The sequence below is a fragment of the Capsella rubella genome, unplaced genomic scaffold, assembly GCF_000375325.1.
Source record: "Capsella rubella cultivar Monte Gargano unplaced genomic scaffold, Caprub1_0 scaffold_3, whole genome shotgun sequence".
Lineage (NCBI taxonomy): Eukaryota > Viridiplantae > Streptophyta > Magnoliopsida > Brassicales > Brassicaceae > Capsella > Capsella rubella.
The window spans coordinates 13,209,314-13,233,412 of NW_006238921.1; the positions used below are offsets into that span (position 1 = coordinate 13,209,314).

Below are 24,099 nucleotides of genomic sequence, written 5' to 3' on the forward strand. Positions count from 1 at the left end.
TACTACCATTTTGTCTTCTTCACTAAGGCCCATTGGGCCTATGTTACCTTATCTATTGTATCGTCTAACTCTAACCTCATGCATCTATGAAGACTCAGAACGACATCGTTTAGTTCAGAATCACTCAGGCTTAACGTGTCTCCAGCCAAAAACCTCCTAGCTATGCTTCCTTCAAGAACCATGCTATAACCCGCAACGACTCGAACCTTTCTCTCCTTCACCAACCTCCTCATCATGGCTACATCATCCCACGATTTCTCTGCAGCAAACACGCTTGATGCAAGCAAATACCCTGAAGAACACAAGGGTGAGAGTTCAAGAATCTCAGCTACTACCTCTGAGGTAATGGTTCCATTTTTCAAACGGTTTCTGCAACCGCTAAGAATCGCTCCCCAAGTACTAGCCCCGGCTTTAACGTCTTCCGGAAGTTTCTTGATTAATTCCATGGCTGTATCAATCTCTCCAGCTCGGCTAAGCATGTCCACAATGCAAGAGTAGTGTTGCAACAAAGGTTTGTGATCATTTTCTACCATTGATTTGAATATCATGAGACCTTTCTTTACCAATCCTCCATGATTACACGCTGATAAAGCTGCCAGATATGTCACAGCGTTTGGTGTGTTACCTTGTCGTTTCATTTCCTCGAACAATGCTAATGCTTTATCTGGTAAACCGTTAATGGCGTATGCAGATATGATCACTGTCCAAGAGACAACGTTTTTCAAAGGCATTTGATCGAATGCCCTTCTCGCCAGTTCTATGGCACCACATTTTGCGTATGCGTCAACAATGGAGGTATTAACTGAAATGTCATTGATGGCTAAACCTCTCCGGATAGCAATCCCATGAGCCCATTTGGATTTTCTCAAATCTGCAGATACTGAGCATGCGCTAAGAAGACTTATGACGGTGATTGCATTGGGCTTCTCCCTCATCTGACAGAAGATTGAAATTGCTTCATCCGGTTGGCCAGAATGGGCAAATCCAGAGATCATTGTGCTGCATGACACCACATCCTTGTATGTCATTGAATCAAGCACGGTTCCTGCATCATCAACAAGACTGCAGCTTGTATATGCATCAATCAAAGAACTCAAAGCCACCTCATTGGACTCATATCCATGCCGGATTATCACGCAATGTATTGACTTGCAAGGCAATGGCTGCTCAAAGAACTTGCAAACCTGGAGAAGCATCACAAGAGTAATTTCATCTGCTTCAGTCGCCTCTTTTCCCATCAAACGAAACATCTCAAGAGCCTCATCGCACCTTTGGTTATGTACAAACCCAGCCAAAATCGAATTCCATGAAACAATGTTTCGACAAGTGGTCTCATCAAATACTCTAAATGCTGAATCAACATCAAATCCTTTGGAATACATATCAATGAGTGAATTGCGCACAAACACATCTACCAAATCAAGACCTTTCCGTATCGAGAATCCATGAACTGATCTTCCCACATCAAGATCCTCCAAAACCGCACAAGCCTTGAGAACACTTGTCATAGTTACACAATCAGGCTCTGTTTTCGCCTCACTAACCATCTCTTTAAACAACTTCAATCCCAGCACAGGTTCCTGGCTTTGCACATAACTTCTGATTACCACACTCCATGAAATAACGTCTCTCTCAGACATTTCATCGAACAGTCTACGTGCGCTTGAAAGATCACACTCCGAATACATACACAAGATCGAATTTTGAACAGACGAAATCCCACAAAACCCACTACGGATCATGTAACTATGAATCTTCTCTCCATCGACATACGATCGTAAGCTACGACACGCGTGAATCACAAAAACCAATGTTGATACATTAGGCTCACAACCCCAAACTCTCGACTTCGAAAACCACCATAACCCTTCTTCTTCAAAACCATGATCGAGAAGCCCAAAAACAATAACATTCCAAGAAACCAAATCTCTCGACGTCATACAATCAAATTCTCGTATCGCAGAACACAAGTCTCCACATTTCATGTAGAAATCAGCAACTGAGTTCCCCACAGAAGCAAAAGACTCAAAGCCTCTCTTTAACAGACTCGCTTGGATGCATCTACCTTGAAACAGCCATGAGAGCTTACCACAAGCTTTAAAAACGATGGGGAAAACAAAAGGATCGTTACATTGAACTCCAGCTCGCTGTATCTCTAAATACCCAGTGACCACTTCCCGCCATCTTCCATTAACGGAAGCTTGTTTAATCTTTGAAGAGAAAGCTTCTAGCTTTGAACACAGGTGTGATCCCATTACCATACTCCAAACTACACTTTAAAGTTTGAAGCTTTCACAGCAGAGTTTGTGAAAAATGGCTTTTATATTACACAGCAAACATTACACACTAATACAGGTACAACATATGTTATGTTTTCTCTATGTTGGGTATTCCATGTAGTAGTAATACATACGAATGGGTTCTGATTAAAAAAAAAAGAATCTCGTGTCTTTCAAAACAACACTAGCGAGCTCGAGCCATGGTATGCCTAGGACGAAATGAAGAGAGGTGTTGCGGACGATAATGGCCTTGTTGTTGACGGACGGATGGGGGAGTTTTAGTAGTCCTTCGTTCCAACGGTTTCTCATTAGCAGCTTCAATGAGTTCGAGAGATTCCACCACTTCTTTCATCGATGGACGGTCCTTGGGTTCGGGTCCAAGGCATTTCAGAGCAAGTTGAGCGACTCGGAAAGCGGATTTAAAAGGGTACTTTCCTTCTAGACGAGGGTCCATTATGCTCCTTAGTTTTCTTCTTTCAGATAGATGAGGCTTGATCCATTCCGTTAGATTGTGTTGCCCGGAAGGACGAGTAGGATCAAGCGCATGTAAACTAGTTAAGATCTCAGCCAAAACAACGCCAAACCCGTAAACATCACTCTTTACATACAAGTGACCTGTTAGAACCAACCAAGATGTTCAGATAACCCTGTGTTGTGATGAAAACCAAAAGAACCAAGAAGACAAAAAAATTGTAATACCTGTAGCAACATACTCTGGAGCTGCGTAGCCCTGTGTACCCATAACCCGTGTTGTGATGTGAGATTGACTCGCGGAAGGACCTAATTTCGCCAATCCAAAATCTGATATCTTTGCGTTAAATGACTGCATCAAGAACAAACTAGTTGAATACCATGCTTGATGATTTGCTACATCAAATCCATAAGCAATCCTTATATACGTACCCCATCAAGTAGAATATTTGAAGCTTTGAAGTCTCTATAAATTACTTGCTTCTCTGAAGCATGCAAGAATGCTAATCCTTTAGCTGCTCCTATTGCGATCTTAAGCCTTATATCCCATGTGAGCGGCTGAACAGACGACCCCTCTGGAAAAGTAAATGAAAATTAAGCAATTTCAAACCATGATGATTGGGGGATCATCCGATTTAGATGAGTATAAGAAGGATTCTGATAAAAGAAAGTTCGTACTTCGAAAGAGATGATTCTCTAAACTCCCTTTCTGCATATACTCATACACAAGAAGCAACTCTTCACCTTCCAAGCAGTATCCCAATAGTTTCACAAGGTTCGGATGAGAGACCCTTCCAAGAAAATTTACCTCACACTGCGCAAAAACCAAGTAAGAATCCATCCAGTAAACAAAAAAAACCTCCACATTGCATATCAAAGAAAACTACTATCCCATGATTCATTCGATAAGCTGATTCTACTCACTTGCCATTCCTCGAATCCTTGGAAGCTTTCGGCATTGAGTTTCTTAACAGCAATCACGGTTCCAACATTGCTTTGTTTCCCAGACGTCTTGTCTTCAAGCCAGCCTTTGAAGACTTTCCCAAATCCTCCCTCTCCAAGAACATTCTCAGTCTTGAAATTCCTTGTTGCAGCTCTAAGTTCTGCTAAGGTAAATATCCTCAAATTCGGAATGGGAAGTATCTGACCCTCAGGATAAGCATCTTCACCACTTGCCACAGAGAACCCACTATTGCTAGAGATGTTACTTCCCCTTGATGCTCCTGTAGTCGTCGTGTTGTTTGATGACTTAAAAGTCCCTGCTTTCAATTAGAACCATAGGAAAAACCTAGTCAAGCTCAAAACACAGAGTCACATAACAGACCACAAACAAAAAACACCGTCTTTTTAATCAAAGGTCGAAACTTTAAGAGAACCCATATGAGATAACACCAAAAGAAGAGTCTCAATCCAATTAACCAAGGCTAAAACCATACAAAGAGATGTAAAAACGTAACCTTTAGGCATCTATCAAAAACTACACTAGTTTTTGCAGGTAAATCACAACGTACGACACAAGTTTAAGCCAAACCCAGATGGGAAAAATTCAGTAGATTGAGAGAACAAACCTGAACTGATGTTACCAGTAGAGGAAGGTGTTGTTGTTGTAGGAGGAGAATCAGATAAAGATCCCCAACAAAGTCCCATCCCAACAAAAGAAAAAAATTTAAAGCCAAACCCCTCTTTCAAAAACAAATACAAGCTGTCTTAAACAATCAAATACAATTCTTTGTCAGGCATGGTTTTAATGGAAGTCAAAGAAAGAAAAAAAAATGGCGTGTGAAGCGAAAACAGAGTACTTTACAAGGAAACGAATACAATATTGATGGGAAAAAGAGATTGGATAGAGATCGTCGGACAAGTATCGTTTGAATTGGGTGTGAATGATTAGAAAGAAAAAGATAAACTTTTTTTTCTTCTTCTTCTTCTTCTTCTGTCAATTCGAGGAAATTTCTTCTCTGACAAGTTTATTTATTGTTAAAAGAATTTTGTGGTGAGTTTGTTTGTTACTTGTTATCATGGGCACTGATAGATGAGAGAGACGACTAAGTCTTTGAAAAAGAATGGTGATGAGGTGGTGCTAGGATTTGAGGAAGAAAGAGATGGTTTTATTTTAGTATTGAGGAGGTCTTATAAGTCAACTCTAAAGAAAAATGTTTCCATGATGAGACTTACAAAATAATGAGAAAAAAAAAAATCAAATTATCTATGTGTTTGAAACTTTGTTTTTACTTTTCAACAAGGTCACTATCTCTTTGAAATTTAGTTTATTTTTCCCCTTTTAACCTACTCAAGATTTCATATAATATTGGCGACAAAAAAAAAGATTTCATATAATATTATTATATTAAATTTTTCTTGTTTTATAATATATAGTTCTAAATTGTGAAATTATATATACATATATTTAAGAAGATATTCATTTTGTTGAAATAATAGTCAACAACAATATGGTTTGATGATGTAAAATCAATTATTAGCTCTTCCAATATTGTTATATGATATTCAATTTATTTTCTTTATATAGATATCAAAAATGAAAGATGGTAAATTTTCGAATTTTAATAATAGATGAATAGCTTTTTTCATGGAAAAACAATAATATTGTTAATCTAGAATATTGTCTTTCACGGCATGTTTTGGTAAAATTCATAAGATCATGACTCGAAAGACTGAATATGTCGGTTCGGTTGCATACGAATAAATAAGACAAAACAAATATACAGTATTTGTCAAAAGTTCATGGACGTAGTAATGTTGCCGTTTGGAGTGGTTTCGTTGGTTTTGATGTGATTGTGAAAACTTGAGGCACTGATTTTTGTGTGTGTCTAAAGCCTTTCATCTCATAATAATGTTTTCTTCTTTACTATTTGATCAAAAGTTTGAGATAGAAAGGTTTGATGTATATGTTATAGAACCAAGTCGTCTTGGTCCAATGGTAAAAGGAAGTAAATTTTGTTGTTTGGGTTCGAGTAGCATTGGTTCTAGGGGTTCAAAATTTAATATAGTTTTCCCCGGTCCCAAGAGATTAGTCTTTGGATTTAGAATTTTTTTGTAGAGTCATCGTTCAACTTAGATCTAAATTTTGTAATTCAAATTTAAGTCGTAAAGAGTTTTAACTCTTTTAAAAATTAACAACCATTTTGTGTGGATTGATCCAATTCTCAAGTTTACATTCACCTACCATAAAGAGTGATATAGAGCAATTTAGATGTACAGTAAAACCTCTATAAATTAATACTGTATAAATTAATAAACACTATAAATTAATAAATTTTGTTGGTCCCAAGTCGGGCCAATGTAAAAGTTAACTAAATTCGATAAAATAATAAGATAATAAGTTTTTTCGAAATCCCTATGTAAATATAGTCCCAATAATATCATAAATTAATAATCACTATGTATATATATATATATATATATATAATATGCTTTTAGTTTTTTCTAAAAATAAATTTCTCCTAGTCCTCATCTCTATAAAAAAAAATTTATGTTATATTTTTAAACTATAATCTTATAATATATTCCATAACATCATAAAATAACCAAAACTTTTTTAATGTTTTCTATTTATAAATATGCATCATATTTATTTTTTGTTTGTTTTATAGGATGGTAAAAGATAACAATTGAAGTATTAATCATAAATTTGAATTTATGTATTTAGTTTGTATAGAAGTGAATTTATTTATAATATTTTAATTCATTGTTATTGTTTTTAATAAATATAGAATTCAATTCTAAACTATAAAAAATTTATAATTTAAAGACTATTCTTATTTTGTAAAATTGTCCCAATCCATAATTTCAAAAAACTTTAAGAGTTAAAATACCACTATAAATTAATAATTATTAATTTACACTATAAAATAATAAATATTAATTTATAGATAAATTAATATCACTATAAATTAATAAAATTCTGTAGTCCCAACATTATTAATTTATAGAGGTTTTACTGTATAGTATATTTTCTAAATGAACAATATGCACACAAAAATTTCTACAAAGGAAAGGAAAAAGAAAGAAAGAACAACATACATACAAAACAAACGTGCACGTGTACGCATCATATTTCACAAGTTAAGGTTAGTGTTATTATTCCTAAAATAAAAAACAAAATTAAGGATAATTAAGTTGCAAACAAATCATATGCGCATTACTACTAATACAATATGAACACTAATGTACAGCATGAGCAGCCATCTCTCACGCGTAATGCTTCGGTCAAAGGATCATGATTTTTTCTGTGGAAACAATTTATAAGAACTAAAATTAAAAGTTGATGTGCTACAAATAGTATAAACAGAAGAAGAATAAGAAGATTCTTGATTCTTGTTTTTTTTTTTTTTTTTTCTTGTGTATTTTTCTAACGAAATTCCATAACTATACGTTGTGAAGAAACGATCCAGCTTCAAGAAGTGGGTCAGAAACAATTATTGGGCCTATTTCTCAGTTCAGGTCAAGAAGCAAAAAAAAATTCAGTCAATAGGCCCAATAGTTAGTGGTGAATATATGTATTTGCACCTAGATTTTGGAGTGAATTACAAGAAAACAGTAAAACCATTCGTTTCATTTATCAGCCCATGCATGTGTTCGAATTGTGATATAGAAGAACCATTCATTTTCTTTTTACTCTTCTTCCTCTATAATTGTGAAAATAGTTAGATCAAATTAAAAAACAAAGCAAAGAAAAAAAATTTGCCGTAGAAATTAGCACCCACGATAACCCGATTTAAACCAAGGACAAACCAAGTAATTTTGGAATCCGAGAGAATCTCGGATAAGACCTGTTAAATGGGCTTGTGAACACAAAAATTTACTTAGAACGCCTGCAAAAGATCCGAGAATTAATACAAAAAACCCTAGTTTTTCAATTGTTCTTAAGAAAAACCTACCTTGTTTTTCAAGAGATTTCTATTTAAGAGATTTCTATTAAAGTTTTGAATCGAATTATCAAACGAGAATGTTAAGGAATTTGTGTCTCCTTTTAAACAAATTTATCGTGTGAATATTTAATTCTACAATCCATCATATATGATGAGCTTTAAAATGTTTAATCGGATTAAAACCCACCTCGTAAGAGTTGCATATGCAAAATTATAGACATCTGCAGCCGGACGGATGAAACCATATCCGCACGCTTTGTCCCACTTCTTACATGCGTAAGTCAAAAACTCCTTTAGCTAAGATGGAATGATAATTATATATATAGAAAAAAACATTTCAACATGAGAGTTGCCCCGAATCAATTTATCTAAAAATGTCAATGATTCGTACCAACAAATTATGAGATAGATTAGCTAAAAACGAGGTGAAAAACATGAAAAAGGGTTGAAGTAATAAATGGAGTTTCCATTGACATTTGGTAATCAAAATGGAGGGTCCTTTTCCTTAGCTGTTGTTCACAAACACTCTCTCAATATTGTCTCTTACCACTAGCAAACACATAACTGTCTTCAAAGTCTTTGTCCTTCACCTTTATTAGTATTATTACAATTGCAAAACAAAATAGTTCTTTAGTATTTTACATATTTGATTGGTAAGAGAAGCAGAGCCTCACAAATGTATGGGAGGGGAGTCCAATCTAATTTATATGAAAAGCCCTTAACAAATTTTTATATTAAAAGGAAAAAAAACATTCATGTAAAAAGGCACATGAATTTATTTATTTAGAATTAGACCTTAAAAAACAAAACAAAATTATTAAATAGCAAAACAAAATTGTTCGAATGTCCATATAATATAGTCTTGGTCCCCTATACCATTTTCTTAGGAGAGGCAATAATAACAAATTGACCTGCTTTCTTATTTATTAGTATCAAATAGAATGATAAAGTTTAGGCTTTTAAACTATACAAACATTTGAATAATCCATTTAACTAAACTTGTGTTTATTTTGTCATCACTACACTTACTTTTTTATTAGTCTATACTTGGCATAGAAACTTGAAAAACCTTATAATTTAAAGAAAATCTTAATTTATAAAATGGAGGGAATATTTAGTATCAAAATACTAAAAAAGAAATAAAAATTGTGTCACTATTATACTCCGTCCATATTTAAAGATTAATTAATTAAACTTATTGCTTGCTAGATTATCCGACAACTAAATCTAATTACACAACTAAATGATTGATTAATTAAGAATCTTGTAAGAGTTTTTCAAATATTCGTTTTTCTCACATATCTTGTCAGTTCAGTTCTCTCAATCCAACAACCCTTTTAAAATACATTATTTTGTCTTTTCCATAAACACTTTAAATACTCTCCAACTAAAGTTTCTGATATCGTACACTTACATTTATTGAAACACCGAATTATTAAATAATTCAGAGAAACAAATATCTACAAGAATTTGAATTCAAACTTTTTCATTTCCCAAAGTGATGAAATAAACAAAATAAAAAAAAAAAGTGAATGTGAAATTCAAGAAAGTATAATAACACAAATATATATATATATATATAGAATAAAAAAAAGTAAAAATGTTACTACAAAATACTAACCTAAAAAATTCTTACTAAAGAAACGAGTTATTTCATCATAATCTTAATCACCATCATCATTAACCATCTTGTTTAGTCGACAGAGTTAGGACCAGAGCAAGCTTTCAAATTAGGGTTCCAAATCCATTGAACCAAAAACTTCCTTCCTCCTTTACCATTCATATTAAAAGTCTTCCCTTCTCTATCTCTCATCACTTGACCAATATACCCTCCTCCTCCGCCGCTTCCATACAACCCTTCACACAAATCCCCAATCTCCGTCGGCGCCGTCGGATCTTCTCCGGCGTACCAAGCGTTAATCAAAGGATTCGAAACAACTTCCGCTAACTCATGACCAATCACACTAACCATCCCATCAACTCCGGTCTCCCCGTTCGGTGGCCGGAGCTCACCAGGTCCGCCGTGTCCCATATACCCCGGCAAAGCGAAAGGGTAAGCACAAACCTCGGGGCATTGTTTCCCCGACTGACCAACCCAAGCGTAAGGCATAGTGTAACCAACCATGGACGGGAAAGTGAAATAATGAAATCCACATACTGCACGGCAAAAGTCTTGCATCGTGACGTCGTGTGACGTCAGAACCAAGTACATGCCGTTTTTGTGATCTACAGGGAAAGAAGCTGATCTAGCGGCGGAGGCTATGACGTCTTGGATCGTGAGACGGGTCAGGTGGTTACCGTGGGAGTAACTAGAATCGGAGTATTCTCCGGCGATTAAAACGGATCTGGATACGTTTGCTCCGGTTTGGTCAGTGTAGAGTGAAGCTGTGCGCCACCACTGGGATACGGAAGGGGATGGTGATTTATCGTCGGAGATTGAGTTGAGGAAGTCTCTGATTAGGGATTTGTGAGGACGTGTCCAGTGACCGTACCAGATCAAGTAGATGTTGATTGGTGAGGATGAGAGGACAGGTCCCATGTGGTAACGGAGGTGGATTAGATCGGAGGATCCTTCGTATTTTTTCGAGGTGGTGAGAGTGAGACTCCGCGGCGGGAGCTTTGGGTTAATTACTTCGATCTCGGCGGCGACGGCGGTGGAGGAGGGGGAGGGGATGGTTAAGGAATTAACAGTGGAGGAGTGTTGAAGAGAAGAGGAGATGTAGAAGAAGGAGAAGGAGAGGATGGTTAAGAAGAAGAAGAGATAAGTAGTCGCCGGAGACGACATTGTTGTTGATAGGTTTAGGTTAAAAGTGAGGATTGAGAGAGTTAAGTGAGGAGGAGGAGGGAGAGAGATGTTTTAAAGGAGAGAATGATGAATGAGAGGGAAAGTGGCTGTTGCCAGCTGCAGTGCGCGTGTGTTATCACGCGCTTAGTTTGGTGTGTTTGTGTGTCCTTCTCCTATGGTATATATGGTGATGGGATGGGATTTTTTCTTCACTTTTTCTTTTTGGAGTTTGCGTCACTTTTTTTTTTTTTTAAGTGATGTATACAGAAAATAAAAGTTATAATTTTTTTTTATTTTCCAATAGAGTAAATTTAGTTTATAATATATGTTTCTTGATTATTAAAGACTGTACATGGATGTGTTAGTGGTGGTATCACTGGTATATTTAAAAAAAATTTACACGGTATAAAATATTAGGTAAAACTATTTTTGTATAGTATTTTGATATTGTTTTATTGATTTTATTAAGAAAGGAGTATACTTTGTATTATAGTGGTATTACTCATGATAGTATGCATTTTGGAGTTTTTAATCAAGAATGTGATTGTCAAGCATAATATTTGTTTGAATCGATGATTAAAGTAAGTTTCTCTGCACAATAGCATTGTTATTAAGAAATTATTAACGATAAAGTTATTATTCTTAGTGATATTTTTGATTTTTTGTCATTTTCTCTAACATCGTATGGTTTTTCAAGATTTAAGAACATAATGTAAATATTATATTTGGGTTTTTTGTGTTATGTTTTTTAGTTTGAATGCAATATTTGTTATGAGATAGTATATATTTTACATAAATTTTTAGATTTTGAAGTGGTAAAGAATAATAAATTAAAAATATTTGCAATGGAATGGTAAATGGGTAAGTAATAATTCTCTTGTTATTAATTACTTTTTTATTTTTTTATTAAGTCGTTAATTGTCAGTCAATGTGATCTATAGGTATAATTTTGGTGGAAAAAAAAAAAAGAAAATAAGAATTTGTTGTATTCATTTCATGGAGAAAAACGTCACATTATACAAAACAGTTATCAAAGAGCTGGATATGTTTGTTACAAGAGACAAGTGGTCTCTTAATCTTATTATGTATGAATATTGAATAGTCACGAACTTGGTTTACGATATTACTAGTGTATTGAAAAGGATAGTAATGCAAATGTTTGATTACATGTATTTGATTTGTTCCAATGTGTAAAATCTTGTGTTATCTTTGAATAGTAGCAGCAAAAAGAGTAAAGAAAAATATCTTCTCCTCTTTACTCTTTTCCGAATTAAAAATATCTTACTACTTAAATGCAAATGTTGGCTTCTCTTTTTGTCACTGACTATATTGAAATTAAAGTCAAATTTTATTGTGATCTGTGGACTGAGAAAAATATCTTAAGATTTTTATTTGAGACTTTTTTTAAAAAAAAATCTTGATGCATGTCTTTTTTCTTTATCTTATTTTCTTATAATTATCAATTTAGTCTTTTGTTTTCTTCCAAAACTAGATCACATGTATGGTTAATTATTTATCTTCCAAAGCTAGATAAATAATTAAGAAACAAGTTTTAGTAATACAAGGATCATTCATTTATGTTTTGTTCTAGTAATAGAAATTTCCTATCTTTATTTAAGCATAATTTAAAAGTATGTCAAAAACTATATACTAGGGTTGTATTCATTTATGGTTTGTTCTAGTAATAGAAATTTCCTATCTTAATTTAAGCATAATTAAAAACTATATACTAGGGTTGTATTCATTTATGGTTTGTTCTAATAATAGATATTACCAACATATAATCTAGCGATTCAGTAAATTAAGGTTGAAGTTGAAGATATAAGAAATTATCGCTGCTTCATAAAAATATTTAGATGGGATGTCGCTATTATTTTCAGTATTCCAGAAATTTGCAGACTATAAAAAAGATAAACTTTGATCCGAACAAAACTTAGATCTGAATTTATTTTGTTAATTTGTTATAATAATAGTTTGAAGAAATAGAAGAAATAAAAAAAACTTGGATTTCTTAGTGCTATAGTTATTCTGCTCTAGGAATTCGATAAATACATTTTTTTAAGACTTCAGATAAAGTGAGAAGTGCCAACATTAAGTTTGAGCCGTAAATTATATGTTGGTAATAATTTAGCCTTTTTGAATGGTGGTCCATAATTATGTATGGTTCTTTTACTACATTCAAATCATATTATATGTAAGTATATATATATATTCACGCAAACATACATATAAAATCAAAACTTGGCACACGATTTTAGAATTGTTTCCCTTTGCCAACTATGTAAGATGTTAGAATGCATAGGACAGCTACTTGATAATTTGTTATGTTTGCTTACCACAACGCCGTAATTCAAGTTTTTACTAGTTCCCTCCTAACTTAAGTGTCATATACATTCGTTATTATTACTGGCTAATAGCCTAGTTTTTAAGAAAAAAATTAGGATTATGATTATGCCCAAATTTCATTTGTTTTCCTATTAAGCAGATAAACCAGTATCAAGCTGATGCAACTCGACATATATAATACATTTCAATAGAAAATATATAGTTTTAATTTAATTCACACCAATTATAGCGGAGAGAACTTATGAATATTCATTAGACACAATTTTATTTATGTATATTAGTTAATTACATGAAACAAGATTTCACCACCAACGCCACCACTATCAATTAGCCATGTACCCTCTCAAGTTGTATGTTGCAAATTGATTATCATTGCACAATATCTCCATGTAGTTATCCAAATTTAATAGAGTTGGTAAAAATCATATTATCAGCTTGCTTTATGAATATATAAGCAACACAAATCATTCGGATCACATATTTATATTATTACTTTTTGTATAAGGATATAAATTTAAAAAATGTCATAGTGTTTGTCGTTATCAAATGAACATAATTTATCTGACTTTTTTTTTTTTTCATAAGTATGTGTAAGATTTGTTCAACGAGTAAGCAAAACATAGTCTATATGCTAAATTTTTTTAAAAAAAAAATTGTAATGAAAAGCATTTTGTAAACGTAGTCTATATAATTTTAATTTGATCATTTATAGAAGAATAATTATTTAATAATCACATTCTCTCCCAAGTACCTTGAATCTATGATATGAGCATATGGCATATGAGGTATGAATTTTGAGATGATTGCATGACATGAGAGAAAGGGTATAAATATAATTTTGTTAGTACTTGTAAAACTATTTATTCAAGGAAGCTAGATCGGAAAGAAATCAAACGTACCAAAAAGTGAACGCTAAAAACGAAAATATTTACAAATCAGAGCGCTTATTTGTAGTAATAGACGCTCCAAAAATACTGATTTTACTCAATGAAATAGAAATAATCATGGTATGTTTTTGAAAAAAAATATTTCCAGATCTATAAAAATTCATATATCAAATATTAAACTTAAATGACTCAATTTTTTTTGGTGCACGTATGATTCAATTTAATTCATATAATACTACCATATTTGCTGCCTTTTTGTGAGTTGGTGAAATTTGTATATGATCATAAAAATCTGCGAGTTGGTAAAATTTGTATATAATGGTATATAACTATTTTTTCGTATTTACATAGATTAACAACGTTATTGTGAATATTTTTTTACTAATTACATGTAGTTCAATCATAATTAACCAACAGTTTTTTTTAAAACAGGTTTATGTAAATTCGGCAATGAACACATGTTTCTAATTTTGAATTCAACTTTTTCGTTGGTTTAAGTTTATTATATAGTATGCAAGATATGTTCATTTTTTTAGTTATGGAAAAATATTTGACAAATACATAGTTTGGATTTATTTGGGCTTATTTGGTCTAAGCTTTAATATTTATTTATGGACCAATCCAATAAAAGCCCACTATCGAAACGCAGACGCAGCCATAAAACTCTTTTAGAAGCTGTCCCGATAATTCTTGGTTGGTGGATAAGCGATTTTAGCTCCGTCCATGGCGTCGCTTTGCTCAGCGAGGTTGCTTCCTTCTCCATCGATCGATGTTTTAGGAAAGACGAGGATTTCCTCCGACTCGCGCTCGCGTGTCTTTGGGTTCTCTTCCGTTCACCGCTCTTCGCGTCGCAATCGGAATCAGCTTCAAGTTGTGGCTATGGCTCCTGAGGAAGAAAAGCTCACTCGTCGCAATCCTCTCGATTTCCCAATTGTAAGTTCACCTGAGCCGAGTCGGGTCTGATTGAGGATAAGGGTTTGGTTTAAAGTAGCTATTAGTCAAGTTGTTGTGCCAGAGTCTGTGATTTGTTCTCCATTTTCGATGTTTCTTGTTCTGTCATGGCTTTCCTTGATTGGTGTTAGAAAGTTACATCAAGAATTGAAAGCAATTGGTTATGCTCTGTCTATGAATCTACCTGAATGTGTTAACAGTTAGTTCAATTGATTCAAGTCTAGAGAAAAGCTTTTCTCTTTATGACTCCAAAAGTGTGATTTGGTGGTAGCTCGTTATGTGTTCTGTTTGTATTAGGAAGGGATTAGTGTTCATTGTTTCTCTATAGACTATTCAAGAATCTACTTAGGTTTGATTTGGTTGCTCATCATGTGTTCTGTTTGCATTAAGAGGGGATTAGTGTTCATTGTTTCTTTATAGACTATGCAAGAATCTACTTAGGTTCGATGTAAAGAGCATGTTCTTTTGGTTGTCATTAAGGCACTGGGTTGTAATACTCCTTATTGGATTGTTGTGATCTACTGTTAGGAGTGGGAGAGACCTAAACCTGGGAGGAGACCTGACATTTTCCCCAAGTTTAGCCCTATGAAGACACCACTGCCACCACCGATGCCTTATGATCCTCCGGAAGAAGATGAAGAAGAGGAAGAGAAGAAAGAAGAGGAAGAAGAGAACCCAGACCAAGAAGAAGAGGAACAACCCGAGAAGCAGCAATAGATTTTTGGTTGGAGAAACGACAAAGATGGAAACATCGAGAGACACCGATCGAAGAGAGCCTTTTTGTTCCAACTTTTGTAGTGTTTTGGAGGAGGAAATAGAATCAATCTTTTCTCACATTTAGTTGCTAGATTTAATCTCATACTCCTGTTCGTGTATTATATTTGTGTAATGCCACAAGTTCAGAAGCTATCCTTTTGAAATTTCGATCCTTCTTTGTATGTTGAAAAATAGAGGTTATAGAGCATCGTCACAGGTAACCATACTTTAGTGGTTCTAATTGAGTAAACGAAAATATAAGGGTCAAATCTTGATATGTTACAAAATTTGGGGCGTAAACATAATTTAGTGTTTCCTGAGTGGTAAATACGACGCCGTCTTGTTTGCAATTACATCGTTAGGTTTTTTTCTTTTTTGTGTTGTTCCTCTCTCTTGCTAAATTCATCTTCTTCTTCTTCCGCTCTGTCTCCGCGCCACAGTACCAGAGAAAAGCTCAACAATGGCGTCAATCCTCTCGAAGAAGCAGAAGAAGAAAGAGAAATACACGTTGAAAGAGCTCAAGTCACTAGGCAATGACTTACTCACTTCTCGTTCCCACATCAATAACCTTCCTCTCCTTCTCACCTTCGTCTCACCTGAATCGCCGCCGCAGTTCGTCGTGGAATCACTCCTCTCACTTCAATCCTTTTTCACTCCTCTCCTCTCTCAGCTTCCTTCGTCTCCTTCTTCAACCAAAACCAAACTCCCTCGTTCCGAAGACGATGACCCTGAAGTTGTTTTCAAAGCTTGGCTCAGATCAAAATTTGACGAATTCGTCAAGCTTCTACTCGATGTTCTTGTCTCTCAACAGTCAGAAGATGAGCTAAAGGTAAACTTCTCTGCATTACTTAATTTGTGGTTTTACATAGCGTTGTTTGTTTTGGTATCTGAATGTTTTTGGTTGCATTGGTTGATTTAGGGAATTGTGTTGGGAACATTGATGGAGTTTGTAAAGCTTTTGAACGTTGGAAGGTTTCATTCTTCAATCTACCAGAGATTACTTCATGCTATTGTAAGTTTTAGTCTCAGGCTTAATTAGTATTGAAATACTCTTCTTCTTTATTTACTGTTTTTGCTGTGCTCCATGTTTCTACTATGGTCTCTGTAGATTCACTCTGCAGTTGATGTTGAGATATTCTTGGATATACTTACATCGAAGTACTTCAAATACATTGATGTCCGGTATGTTAATAACCCTTTGCTTCATATATGTATATACTCCATGTTCTATCCTCTGCTCATCTGAGATTTTGACTCTCAATATCGATTTATGCCAGCTATTTTACCTACATCAGTATGGAAAAGTTTGTGAAAACATTGGAAGCATCAGTCTTGTCTGGTGCGTTTTTATCCGTGCCTTTTCATTCTTGAGATCCTTTTTTTTTAATCATCTTGATGCATAATGTAAGTTTTTATTTTGGTGTTTACTCTTAGGTGATACAATGGCGACTGAGAATAGTGAGGCTGAGAATGATCCAAAAGAAAGGTTAGTATCAGTATATATCTTACATTTCTTGCTCTTTCTTCCAGTCTGTTTAAATGTTATCTTTAAGCTCTTTGTTGTTGTTGTTATTGTGTTGTGGATGATCTGGAAAAATTGTGGATTGTAGCCTAGAACTCTCTGTTCGCAAGATCTATCAAGTTTTATCTCAAATTCCACCACCTGAGAAACAAGCTGAAAAGTCTCACCATGAGATGTGGAGTGGATCAGGTGATTGTTTATCGAGCTTTTGACTACATGTTTTTTACTTTGGTGCAGAGGACTCCATATGTGTTTAGATTTGCTAATAAGAGTTATTGGTATTTCCAGATGAAAGCAGTAGTGAGAAACCGAAAGACAAAAAGAAAAAATCTGAGGAACGAGACAGCGCTGTGAGTTTTGCAAGTTTGCTAAATCTACACTGTTCAGTGAATAATTTTTCTTCTTGGCATGTAATTGCTTACTTTTTGCCTCTTAATTTGCCCTTTTAAAAAATCCAGCTCCTTTCTCCGACGACTATTAGCAAGAGGATGAAGTTGAAGTTCACTAAAGCATGGATTTCATTTCTCAGACTACCTCTTCCTCTTGATGTTTACAAGGAGGTAAGCCAATTTTCTTTCATAACTAGCCATTTGTCTAAAATCTGGCATGGACGAAGACTTACCAATATGTTATCTTCTAACAACCAGGTTCTTGCTAGTATTCACCAGACAGTCATTCCCCATCTATCTAATCCTACAATGTTATGGTGGGCATATTTACCAAAGCTTCTTTCATTCTCTATATGTCATTGTCCTTGAATAAGCGCTTACATATGTTTCACCATACTTTACAGCGATTTCTTAACAAAATCATATGACATTGGGGGAGTTGTCAGTGTGATGGCTCTTAGCAGTCTCTTCATCCTCATGACACAACATGGTTTGGAGTATCCGAACTTTTATGACAAACTATATGCGTTACTGGTGCCTTCTGTCTTTGTTGCAAAGCACCGAGCAAAATTTCTTCAGGTATTGCCTTATTTTTGTAACCGATGATTTACAGATTACTTGATAATCTATTTTTCTTCCCTCTATATCTGAAATGATTTCTGCAGCTTCTTGATGCTTGCCTGAAATCGTCAATGCTTCCAGCATATCTGGCAGCTTCATTCACAAAGAAACTAAGCAGATTGTCACTTTCCATTCCTCCCGCGGGATCGTTGGTCATAACAGCTTTGATCTTCAACCTTTTACGAAGACATCCTACAATTAACCATCTTGTGCAGGTATGAACTATCTTTCTTTGTTCTTAAAAATGCAAATTACATAGTTTTAGATGGGAAATGGACCTCTGTATAATATCCCTCACAACTGAACAAAAGAATTTATGAAAAGCATGGACTTATAATGGGCCACTCGTGTTCAGGAAACTGTTGAAACCGCCAATGAATCCAACGCAGAGGCTGATGAACACAACAACGACAGCCAACCAAAGACCAAAAAGCGAAAGCTTGGTATTGACTATTTTAACAACCAGGAGAGTGATCCCAAGAAATCTGGTGCCTTAAGTAAGTTTCTATTCCCAGTCTTATATTTTTATTTTCTACTTTCCACACCACTAGCACAAAATTACTTAGACCCCTATGATTCATCAAGCAAAAAACGATGATGTGTGTGCTTTCAGATTTCCTGACTTGTACTTTAGCGGCTTTGTAGCATGTATTAGTTTTATGAGAATTCCCGGGTTCTCTAGATTCATAGATAATGTGACAAAGTATAGTTTTTACCATTTTGAAATTTCGAGAACAATGTGTTGTTTTGCTTTCTGTAAGTTGTTATCTTGTTAAGACAAATTGTAAGAGAACTGATGATATTTGTTTTACTGGAAACCACCAAACTTGTTACAGAAAGTTCTCTTTGGGAGATCGACACTTTGCGCCATCATTACTGCCCACCCGTTTCAAGGTATATATGCTCACCAAATGATTATATCAGAAAATATTTTTACATTTGGTCATTTCCTTGATTCCTATATTTCAATTTTCTAGGTTTATCTCATCTCTAGAAACTGATCTAACCAAGAGAGCGAAAACAGCTGAAATGAAAATTGAAGATTATAGCTCTGGCTCATATGCCACCATATTTGGGGACGAGGTAATGTAGCTCTGGTTCATAATGATATCAACTCTTTTGTTACTCGATTTTGGTTTCCCATTTATAGTCGCAAATCCGGTACCATTAGATGAAACTAACCGTGGAGATATTAACATTTGCAGATTCGTAGAAGAGTAAAACAAGTTCCTGTAGCTTTTTACAAAGCGATTCCAACATCTCTGTTTGAGGATTCAGATTTTCCGGGGTGGACATTCGCCATTCCGAAAGAGGAAGTAAAATGCTGATTTTGAGAGATTTTGAAAGAGTAGCCAACCCATGAAACTAAAGTGCGGGTTATTCGAATGCTTGTGTTGACAAATTTTGTAGTTTTGATCGATCAGAAATCAGCTTTGATACTGAAATGTAACGTTAAGTGTATCAACCCTGGCCGTATTTTTATTTTTCAGACTGTTTTTGATAAAAAAAAAAAATAGAAATTTACAGCCCATGAATATGAGTTTCGAAGGCACCGTGTGCAAAACACTACAATGAGGATATTTTGTTCGGTCATTAGGCAAATGGGAATTAAAGAGGATCTTTGGTACTTTAATAAGATTTTCATTAGTGTATGGTCCAATTTTGGTAGAGATTCAAACACAAATCCCCATCATATATATATTCCAATTGGAATATGATCTTTCTTGGCCATTACACTTTGTTTTCTCCTCATTCCATATATTAGTCTTCTCAGTTTCCTTTCGTTCATCATTACAATCTTTTCATCGTGCACAATATTGTAATTGGTTGTGCAAATCAACACTACTACACTAGGCACACACCACCACCACTTTAAAATTATATCCTTTTCTATTATTAGTTGTGCCCATTTTATAAATTTGTTGAAACTTTAACAAGCTCACTTTCATCAAAGCTTAACACTCAAAAGTGGTGTACATAATATTTCTAAGTAAAACCTATGCAACCACCATGATTTAAAAGAGAAACGAGAGATAAAGATGTGTTTGTCGGTATGATATGAATATGTGAAAATGAAGAAAAAAAATGTGGTTTATGTGTTACATACAAAACTCACAAATTGTTTTTATTTTATTTTTATAAAATGGTGGTATTCAGTATTCACAAATTTCAAGAAACCTGAATCTGTTTTCATATACTCCAACAAAACACTTTTTAGCAACTTTAAACTACATTATCTTACCTAATTTTAGTTTATTTTCCCCTCTAAAAAAGACTAATTTAAATTTAAAATTTAAATTCTTCATTGTTTTTTGTCTTTTGGGGTTTGGAAAGAAAATGGTTTAGTTTCAGTGGTTTGACAAAATTTCTTGTAATGGAGATCTTTGTTTCAGTGACCACTTACCACTACTGTTGTTGTTGTCCATGTCATTTCCCACGTTTTGCTTTCCTTCATCAAAAGCTTTTCCCTCTGTTATCTCCTGAAGCTGAGTAGTCGTCTCCTCCATGGACACTGTTTCAAAAACCAATCAAAAGTAAAGTTTGTACCTTTCTCAAATCTTCAAACATACCCACGATTTTATATTCCCTTCCCCCTTTCTCTTGCTTGTTCCTCATGTCTTCCCTTTTCAGTTCATTAATCTAAGCTTTTCCTACTTCTTTAAGGTTGATTTGTTTTTGAGGTTTGGTATAATCTCTGCTTCGAATTCATCTCCACCTCCTTTTTGTGGTAAAAGGTTTTAAATTTCCCGTGACACTGGTCAAAAACTGAAAGCTACTTGCTTTTGCTTCTCTCTGCTTTTGAAATCTGGTTTGGGTTTTAACTCAAAGGTCGCATTTTTATTGTTCAATGTTAAGCTCAATGAATTGGGTTTTGTTGAGCTTCATCATTTTTCTTGGTGATGGGTTGTTACTTTCTGAAGGAGCTTCTAGTTCTAGGCCCCCTGTTATTAAAGTTGGTGCTATATTTGGTATAAACACCATGTACGGTGAAACTGCGAGTATCGCTTTCAAAGCTGCTGAGGAAGATGTAAATTCTGATCCTAGCTTCCTAGGTGGATCGAAATTGCGGATTATGATCAATGATGCTAAACGTAGTGGATTCCTCAGCATCATGGGAGGTTCAAGAAGACTTAAAAATCCTATCTTTGTTTCATTGCATCCATTTTCTTGATTGCGTTTGGATAAAAGAACTTACTTCACTTGTCATTTGTTGTTGCAGCATTGCAATTCATGGAGACTGATGCAGTGGCTATAATTGGTCCGCAGACATCAATAATGGCTCATGTGTTGTCTCATCTTGCCAATGAGCTTACTGTTCCAATGTTGTCATTTACGGCGCTTGACCCTACACTTTCTCCACTCCAATTTCCATACTTTGTCCAAACAGCACCTAGTGATCTGTTTCTGATGCGCGCCGTTGCAGAGATGATCACATACTATGGCTGGTCGGATGTGGTGGCGTTATATAATGATGATGATAACAGCAGAAATGGCGTTACAGCTTTAGGCGATGAGCTTGAAGAGAGGCGTTGCAGGATTTCTTACAAGGCAATACTTCCCCTGGATGTTGTGATTTCTAGTCCAGTTGAGATTATAGAGGAGTTGATTAAGATCCGGGGAATGGAATCTCGAGTAATTGTTGTGAACACTTTCCCAAATACAGGCACGATGATCTTTAAGGAAGCACAGAGATTAGGGATGATGGAGAAAGGCTATGTTTGGATAGCTACAACTTGGTTGTCTTCTCTGCTAGATTCAAATTTTCCTTTGGATAAGAAATTGTTCAATGGAGTTCTAACACTGCGTCTTCACACGCCAGATTCGAGAAAGAAAAGGGACTTTGCAGCACGGTGGAAGAACAAGTTGAGTAATAACAAGACTATTGGGTTGAATGTCTATGGTCTGTATGCTTATGATACTGTCTGGATCATTGCTCGAGCCGTTAAGGCACTTCTGGAAGCTGGAGGTAATCTTTCCTTCTCCAATCATGCACAGTTAGGCAGCTTGAAAGGTGAGGCCTTGAATCTAAGTGCATTAAGCAGATTTGATCAAGGATCACAACTTCTTGATTATATTGTGCATACAAAGATGTCTGGTCTAACTGGTCCGGTTCAATTTCATCTAGACAGATCAATGTTGCACCCTTCATATGATATTATCAATTTGGTTGATGACAGGGTTCATCAAATAGGTTACTGGTCTAACTATTCTGGTCTTTCTATTGTACCGCCTGAATCATTTTACACCAAACCTCCTAACCGTTCTAGCTCAAACCAACATCTGAACTCTGTAACTTGGCCTGGTGGGACTTCAATTACACCTCGTGGATGGGTTTTTCGTAACAATGGAAGGCGGTTGAGAATCGGTGTTCCTGATAGAGGAAGCTTCAAGGACTTTGTCTCAAGGGTCAATGGAAGTAGCAACGAAGTACAAGGATATTGCATTGATGTATTTGAAGCTGCGGTGAAACTGCTTTCTTATCCGGTTCCTCATGAGTTTATCTTTTTCGGAGATGGTCTAACGAGTCCAAACTACAATGAGCTAGTTAATAAGGTCACCACTGGGGTTGACTTCGATGCTGTTGTAGGTGACATAGCTATTGTCACCAAACGAACCAAGATTGTGGATTTCACCCAGCCATACATTGAGTCAGGCCTTGTTGTTGTTGCTCCTGTCACAAGACTTAACGAAAATCCTTGGGCCTTCTTACGCCCGTTTACTCTTCCTATGTGGGCAGTAACAGCATCTTTTTTCGTTATTGTGGGAGCTGCAATTTGGATTCTTGAACATCGTATTAATGATGAGTTTCGTGGTACGCCGAGGAGACAGATTATTACCATTCTCTGGTTAGTATACAAGAGTTATCTAATTTTTCTGTATAAAAAGGATGATTACTATAGCTCTAATGCAAGCTTTACTCTTTTATTACCATGCAGGTTCACCTTTTCGACAATGTTTTTCTCCCACAGTAAGTGTCGAAACCCCCTCAAGCTAATTACTGCAATTTTCCTGTGTGAAGTTCTTAACATCTTTATGAAATCAAACTCGTAGGAGAGACTACTGTGAGCACGCTTGGTCGTATGGTGCTTCTGATATGGCTTTTTGTGGTTCTGATCATTACATCTAGCTACACAGCGAGTCTCACATCAATACTTACAGTTCAACAGCTTAATTCACCTATAAAAGGAGTAGATACACTCATCAGTAGCACTGGTCGTATTGGCTTCCAGGTTGGTTCTTTTGCTGAGAACTACATGACCGAGGAGCTTAACATTGCAAGATCCAGGCTTGTGGCTCTTACCTCTCCTGAAGAATATGCTAATGCGCTTCAAAATGGCACTGTTGCTGCAATTGTTGATGAACGTCCTTATATTGATCTCTTTCTCTCAGATTACTGTAAATTTGCCATCAGAGGTCAAGAATTCACTAGATGCGGTTGGGGATTTGTGAGTCATCTTCTGAATCTCTTCTCTCTTTACCAGCATGTTCAAACATAATTCTGATCACATTTTTGCATTTTCTGTTAAAAATAGGCATTTCCAAGAGACTCTCCTTTAGCAGTTGACATGTCAACCGCGATTCTTGGGCTATCGGAAACTGGCGAGCTTCAGAAGATCCATGACCGATGGCTTTCCAAATCCAACTGCAGCAGCCCGCACGGGTCTCAGTCAGGGGACTCAGAACAGCTCAACGTGCATAGCTTCTGGGGCATGTTCCTTGTAGTTGGGATCGCCTGTCTCGTCGCTCTCTTTATCCACTTCTTTAAGATAATCCGCAACTTCTGCAAACAGACACCTGAAGAAGAAGAAGCTATACCTTCACCCAAAAGTTCACCTTTAACAAAACTGCAGACTTTTCTAGCATTTGTTGATGAAAAGGAAGAAGAAACAAAGCGAAGGGTCAAGCGCAAAAGAAACAACGACCTTTCAATGAATGCAAGTAGTATCTCAAGGAGCTTATCTAGAAGATCTATATGAAGAACGAATAGTATCTTATGGTGCACATCTAGAAGATCAATATGAAGAAACAGAAGACTGTACTTATGGTTTTGTTAATCTGTACATTTTAACACACACCTCATTTGCAACCAAAATGAGATTTTGTTTATATGAAGACATGGATAAGTTATATATACATATTTGCAATCATCTACACTGAAGCATAAACATGAACCTCAAAAGTGCTTGCAAGAGCCAAACTGA

At 35.4% G+C, this 24,099-nt stretch overlaps 6 protein-coding genes across 6 annotated transcripts; 3 read left to right on the forward strand and 3 right to left on the reverse strand.

Annotated features, from left to right (window-relative positions):
• Positions 1-12: 12 nt before the first annotated feature.
• Positions 13-2,264, reverse strand: LOC17891163 (pentatricopeptide repeat-containing protein At2g17210). Its single transcript, XM_006299525.2, has one exon. The coding sequence runs from the start codon at positions 2,259-2,261 to the stop codon at positions 39-41; it is 2,223 nt and encodes a 740-aa protein (XP_006299587.1). The 5' UTR covers positions 2,262-2,264; the 3' UTR covers positions 13-38.
• A 39-nt stretch (positions 2,265-2,303) lies between these two features.
• LOC17892785 (probable serine/threonine-protein kinase PIX13) lies at positions 2,304-4,793 on the reverse strand. The gene is made up of 6 exons (XM_023786973.1): positions 4,319-4,793; positions 3,675-4,009; positions 3,429-3,564; positions 3,183-3,325; positions 2,979-3,102; positions 2,304-2,894 (listed from the first exon to the last, which is right to left on the reverse strand). Exons 1-6 carry the CDS (start codon positions 4,395-4,397, stop codon positions 2,464-2,466), a joined length of 1,248 nt encoding a protein of 415 aa, XP_023642741.1. The 5' UTR covers positions 4,398-4,793; the 3' UTR covers positions 2,304-2,463.
• Positions 4,794-9,106: 4,313 nt separating this feature from the next.
• LOC17892972 (protein EXORDIUM-like 5) lies at positions 9,107-10,598 on the reverse strand. The gene has a single exon (XM_006297918.2). The coding sequence runs from the start codon at positions 10,422-10,424 to the stop codon at positions 9,333-9,335; it is 1,092 nt and encodes a 363-aa protein (XP_006297980.1). The 5' UTR covers positions 10,425-10,598; the 3' UTR covers positions 9,107-9,332.
• Positions 10,599-14,326: 3,728 nt separating this feature from the next.
• On the forward strand, positions 14,327-15,558 carry LOC17891689. Its single transcript, XM_006298738.2, has 2 exons — positions 14,327-14,590; positions 15,137-15,558. The coding sequence occupies exons 1-2, from the start codon at positions 14,381-14,383 to the stop codon at positions 15,323-15,325; spliced, it is 399 nt and encodes a 132-aa protein (XP_006298800.1). The 5' UTR covers positions 14,327-14,380; the 3' UTR covers positions 15,326-15,558.
• A 190-nt stretch (positions 15,559-15,748) lies between these two features.
• On the forward strand, positions 15,749-19,410 carry LOC17891409 (uncharacterized protein C1604.06c). Its single transcript, XM_006297238.2, has 15 exons — positions 15,749-16,193; positions 16,284-16,376; positions 16,473-16,546; positions 16,642-16,703; positions 16,799-16,850; positions 16,975-17,075; positions 17,175-17,236; positions 17,345-17,446; positions 17,534-17,592; positions 17,680-17,854; positions 17,941-18,111; positions 18,252-18,393; positions 18,733-18,790; positions 18,874-18,979; positions 19,102-19,410. The coding sequence occupies exons 1-15, from the start codon at positions 15,825-15,827 to the stop codon at positions 19,222-19,224; spliced, it is 1,749 nt and encodes a 582-aa protein (XP_006297300.1). The 5' UTR covers positions 15,749-15,824; the 3' UTR covers positions 19,225-19,410.
• Positions 19,411-20,544: 1,134 nt separating this feature from the next.
• On the forward strand, positions 20,545-24,012 carry LOC17891059 (glutamate receptor 3.1). The gene is made up of 5 exons (XM_006296868.2): positions 20,545-21,015; positions 21,117-22,743; positions 22,834-22,865; positions 22,949-23,343; positions 23,431-24,012. Exons 1-5 carry the CDS (start codon positions 20,745-20,747, stop codon positions 23,872-23,874), a joined length of 2,769 nt encoding a protein of 922 aa, XP_006296930.1. The 5' UTR covers positions 20,545-20,744; the 3' UTR covers positions 23,875-24,012.
• Positions 24,013-24,099: the final 87 nt, after the last annotated feature.

Coding starts and splice junctions, on each gene's coding strand:
- LOC17891163 (XM_006299525.2), bottom strand. CDS start 2,261: ATGGTAATGGGATCACACCTGTGTTCAAAGCTAGAAGCTTTCTCTTCA.
- LOC17892785 (XM_023786973.1), bottom strand. CDS start 4,397: ATGGGACTTTGTTGGGGATCTTTATCTGATTCTCCTCCTACAACAACA. Junction 3,103..3,182: donor CAAATATTCTACTTGATGGG/GTACGTATATAA, acceptor TTCTTGATGCAG/TCATTTAACGCAAAGATATC. Junction 2,895..2,978: donor TCCAGAGTATGTTGCTACAG/GTATTACAATTT, acceptor TGGTTCTAACAG/GTCACTTGTATGTAAAGAGT.
- LOC17892972 (XM_006297918.2), bottom strand. CDS start 10,424: ATGTCGTCTCCGGCGACTACTTATCTCTTCTTCTTCTTAACCATCCTC.
- LOC17891689 (XM_006298738.2), top strand. CDS start 14,381: ATGGCGTCGCTTTGCTCAGCGAGGTTGCTTCCTTCTCCATCGATCGAT. Junction 14,591..15,136: donor ATCCTCTCGATTTCCCAATT/GTAAGTTCACCT, acceptor ATCTACTGTTAG/GAGTGGGAGAGACCTAAACC.
- LOC17891409 (XM_006297238.2), top strand. CDS start 15,825: ATGGCGTCAATCCTCTCGAAGAAGCAGAAGAAGAAAGAGAAATACACG. Junction 17,593..17,679: donor TCTAATCCTACAATGTTATG/GTGGGCATATTT, acceptor CATACTTTACAG/CGATTTCTTAACAAAATCAT. Junction 17,855..17,940: donor ACCGAGCAAAATTTCTTCAG/GTATTGCCTTAT, acceptor TGATTTCTGCAG/CTTCTTGATGCTTGCCTGAA.
- LOC17891059 (XM_006296868.2), top strand. CDS start 20,745: ATGTTAAGCTCAATGAATTGGGTTTTGTTGAGCTTCATCATTTTTCTT. Junction 21,016..21,116: donor ATTCCTCAGCATCATGGGAG/GTTCAAGAAGAC, acceptor TTGTTGTTGCAG/CATTGCAATTCATGGAGACT. Junction 22,866..22,948: donor GACAATGTTTTTCTCCCACA/GTAAGTGTCGAA, acceptor TCAAACTCGTAG/GAGAGACTACTGTGAGCACG.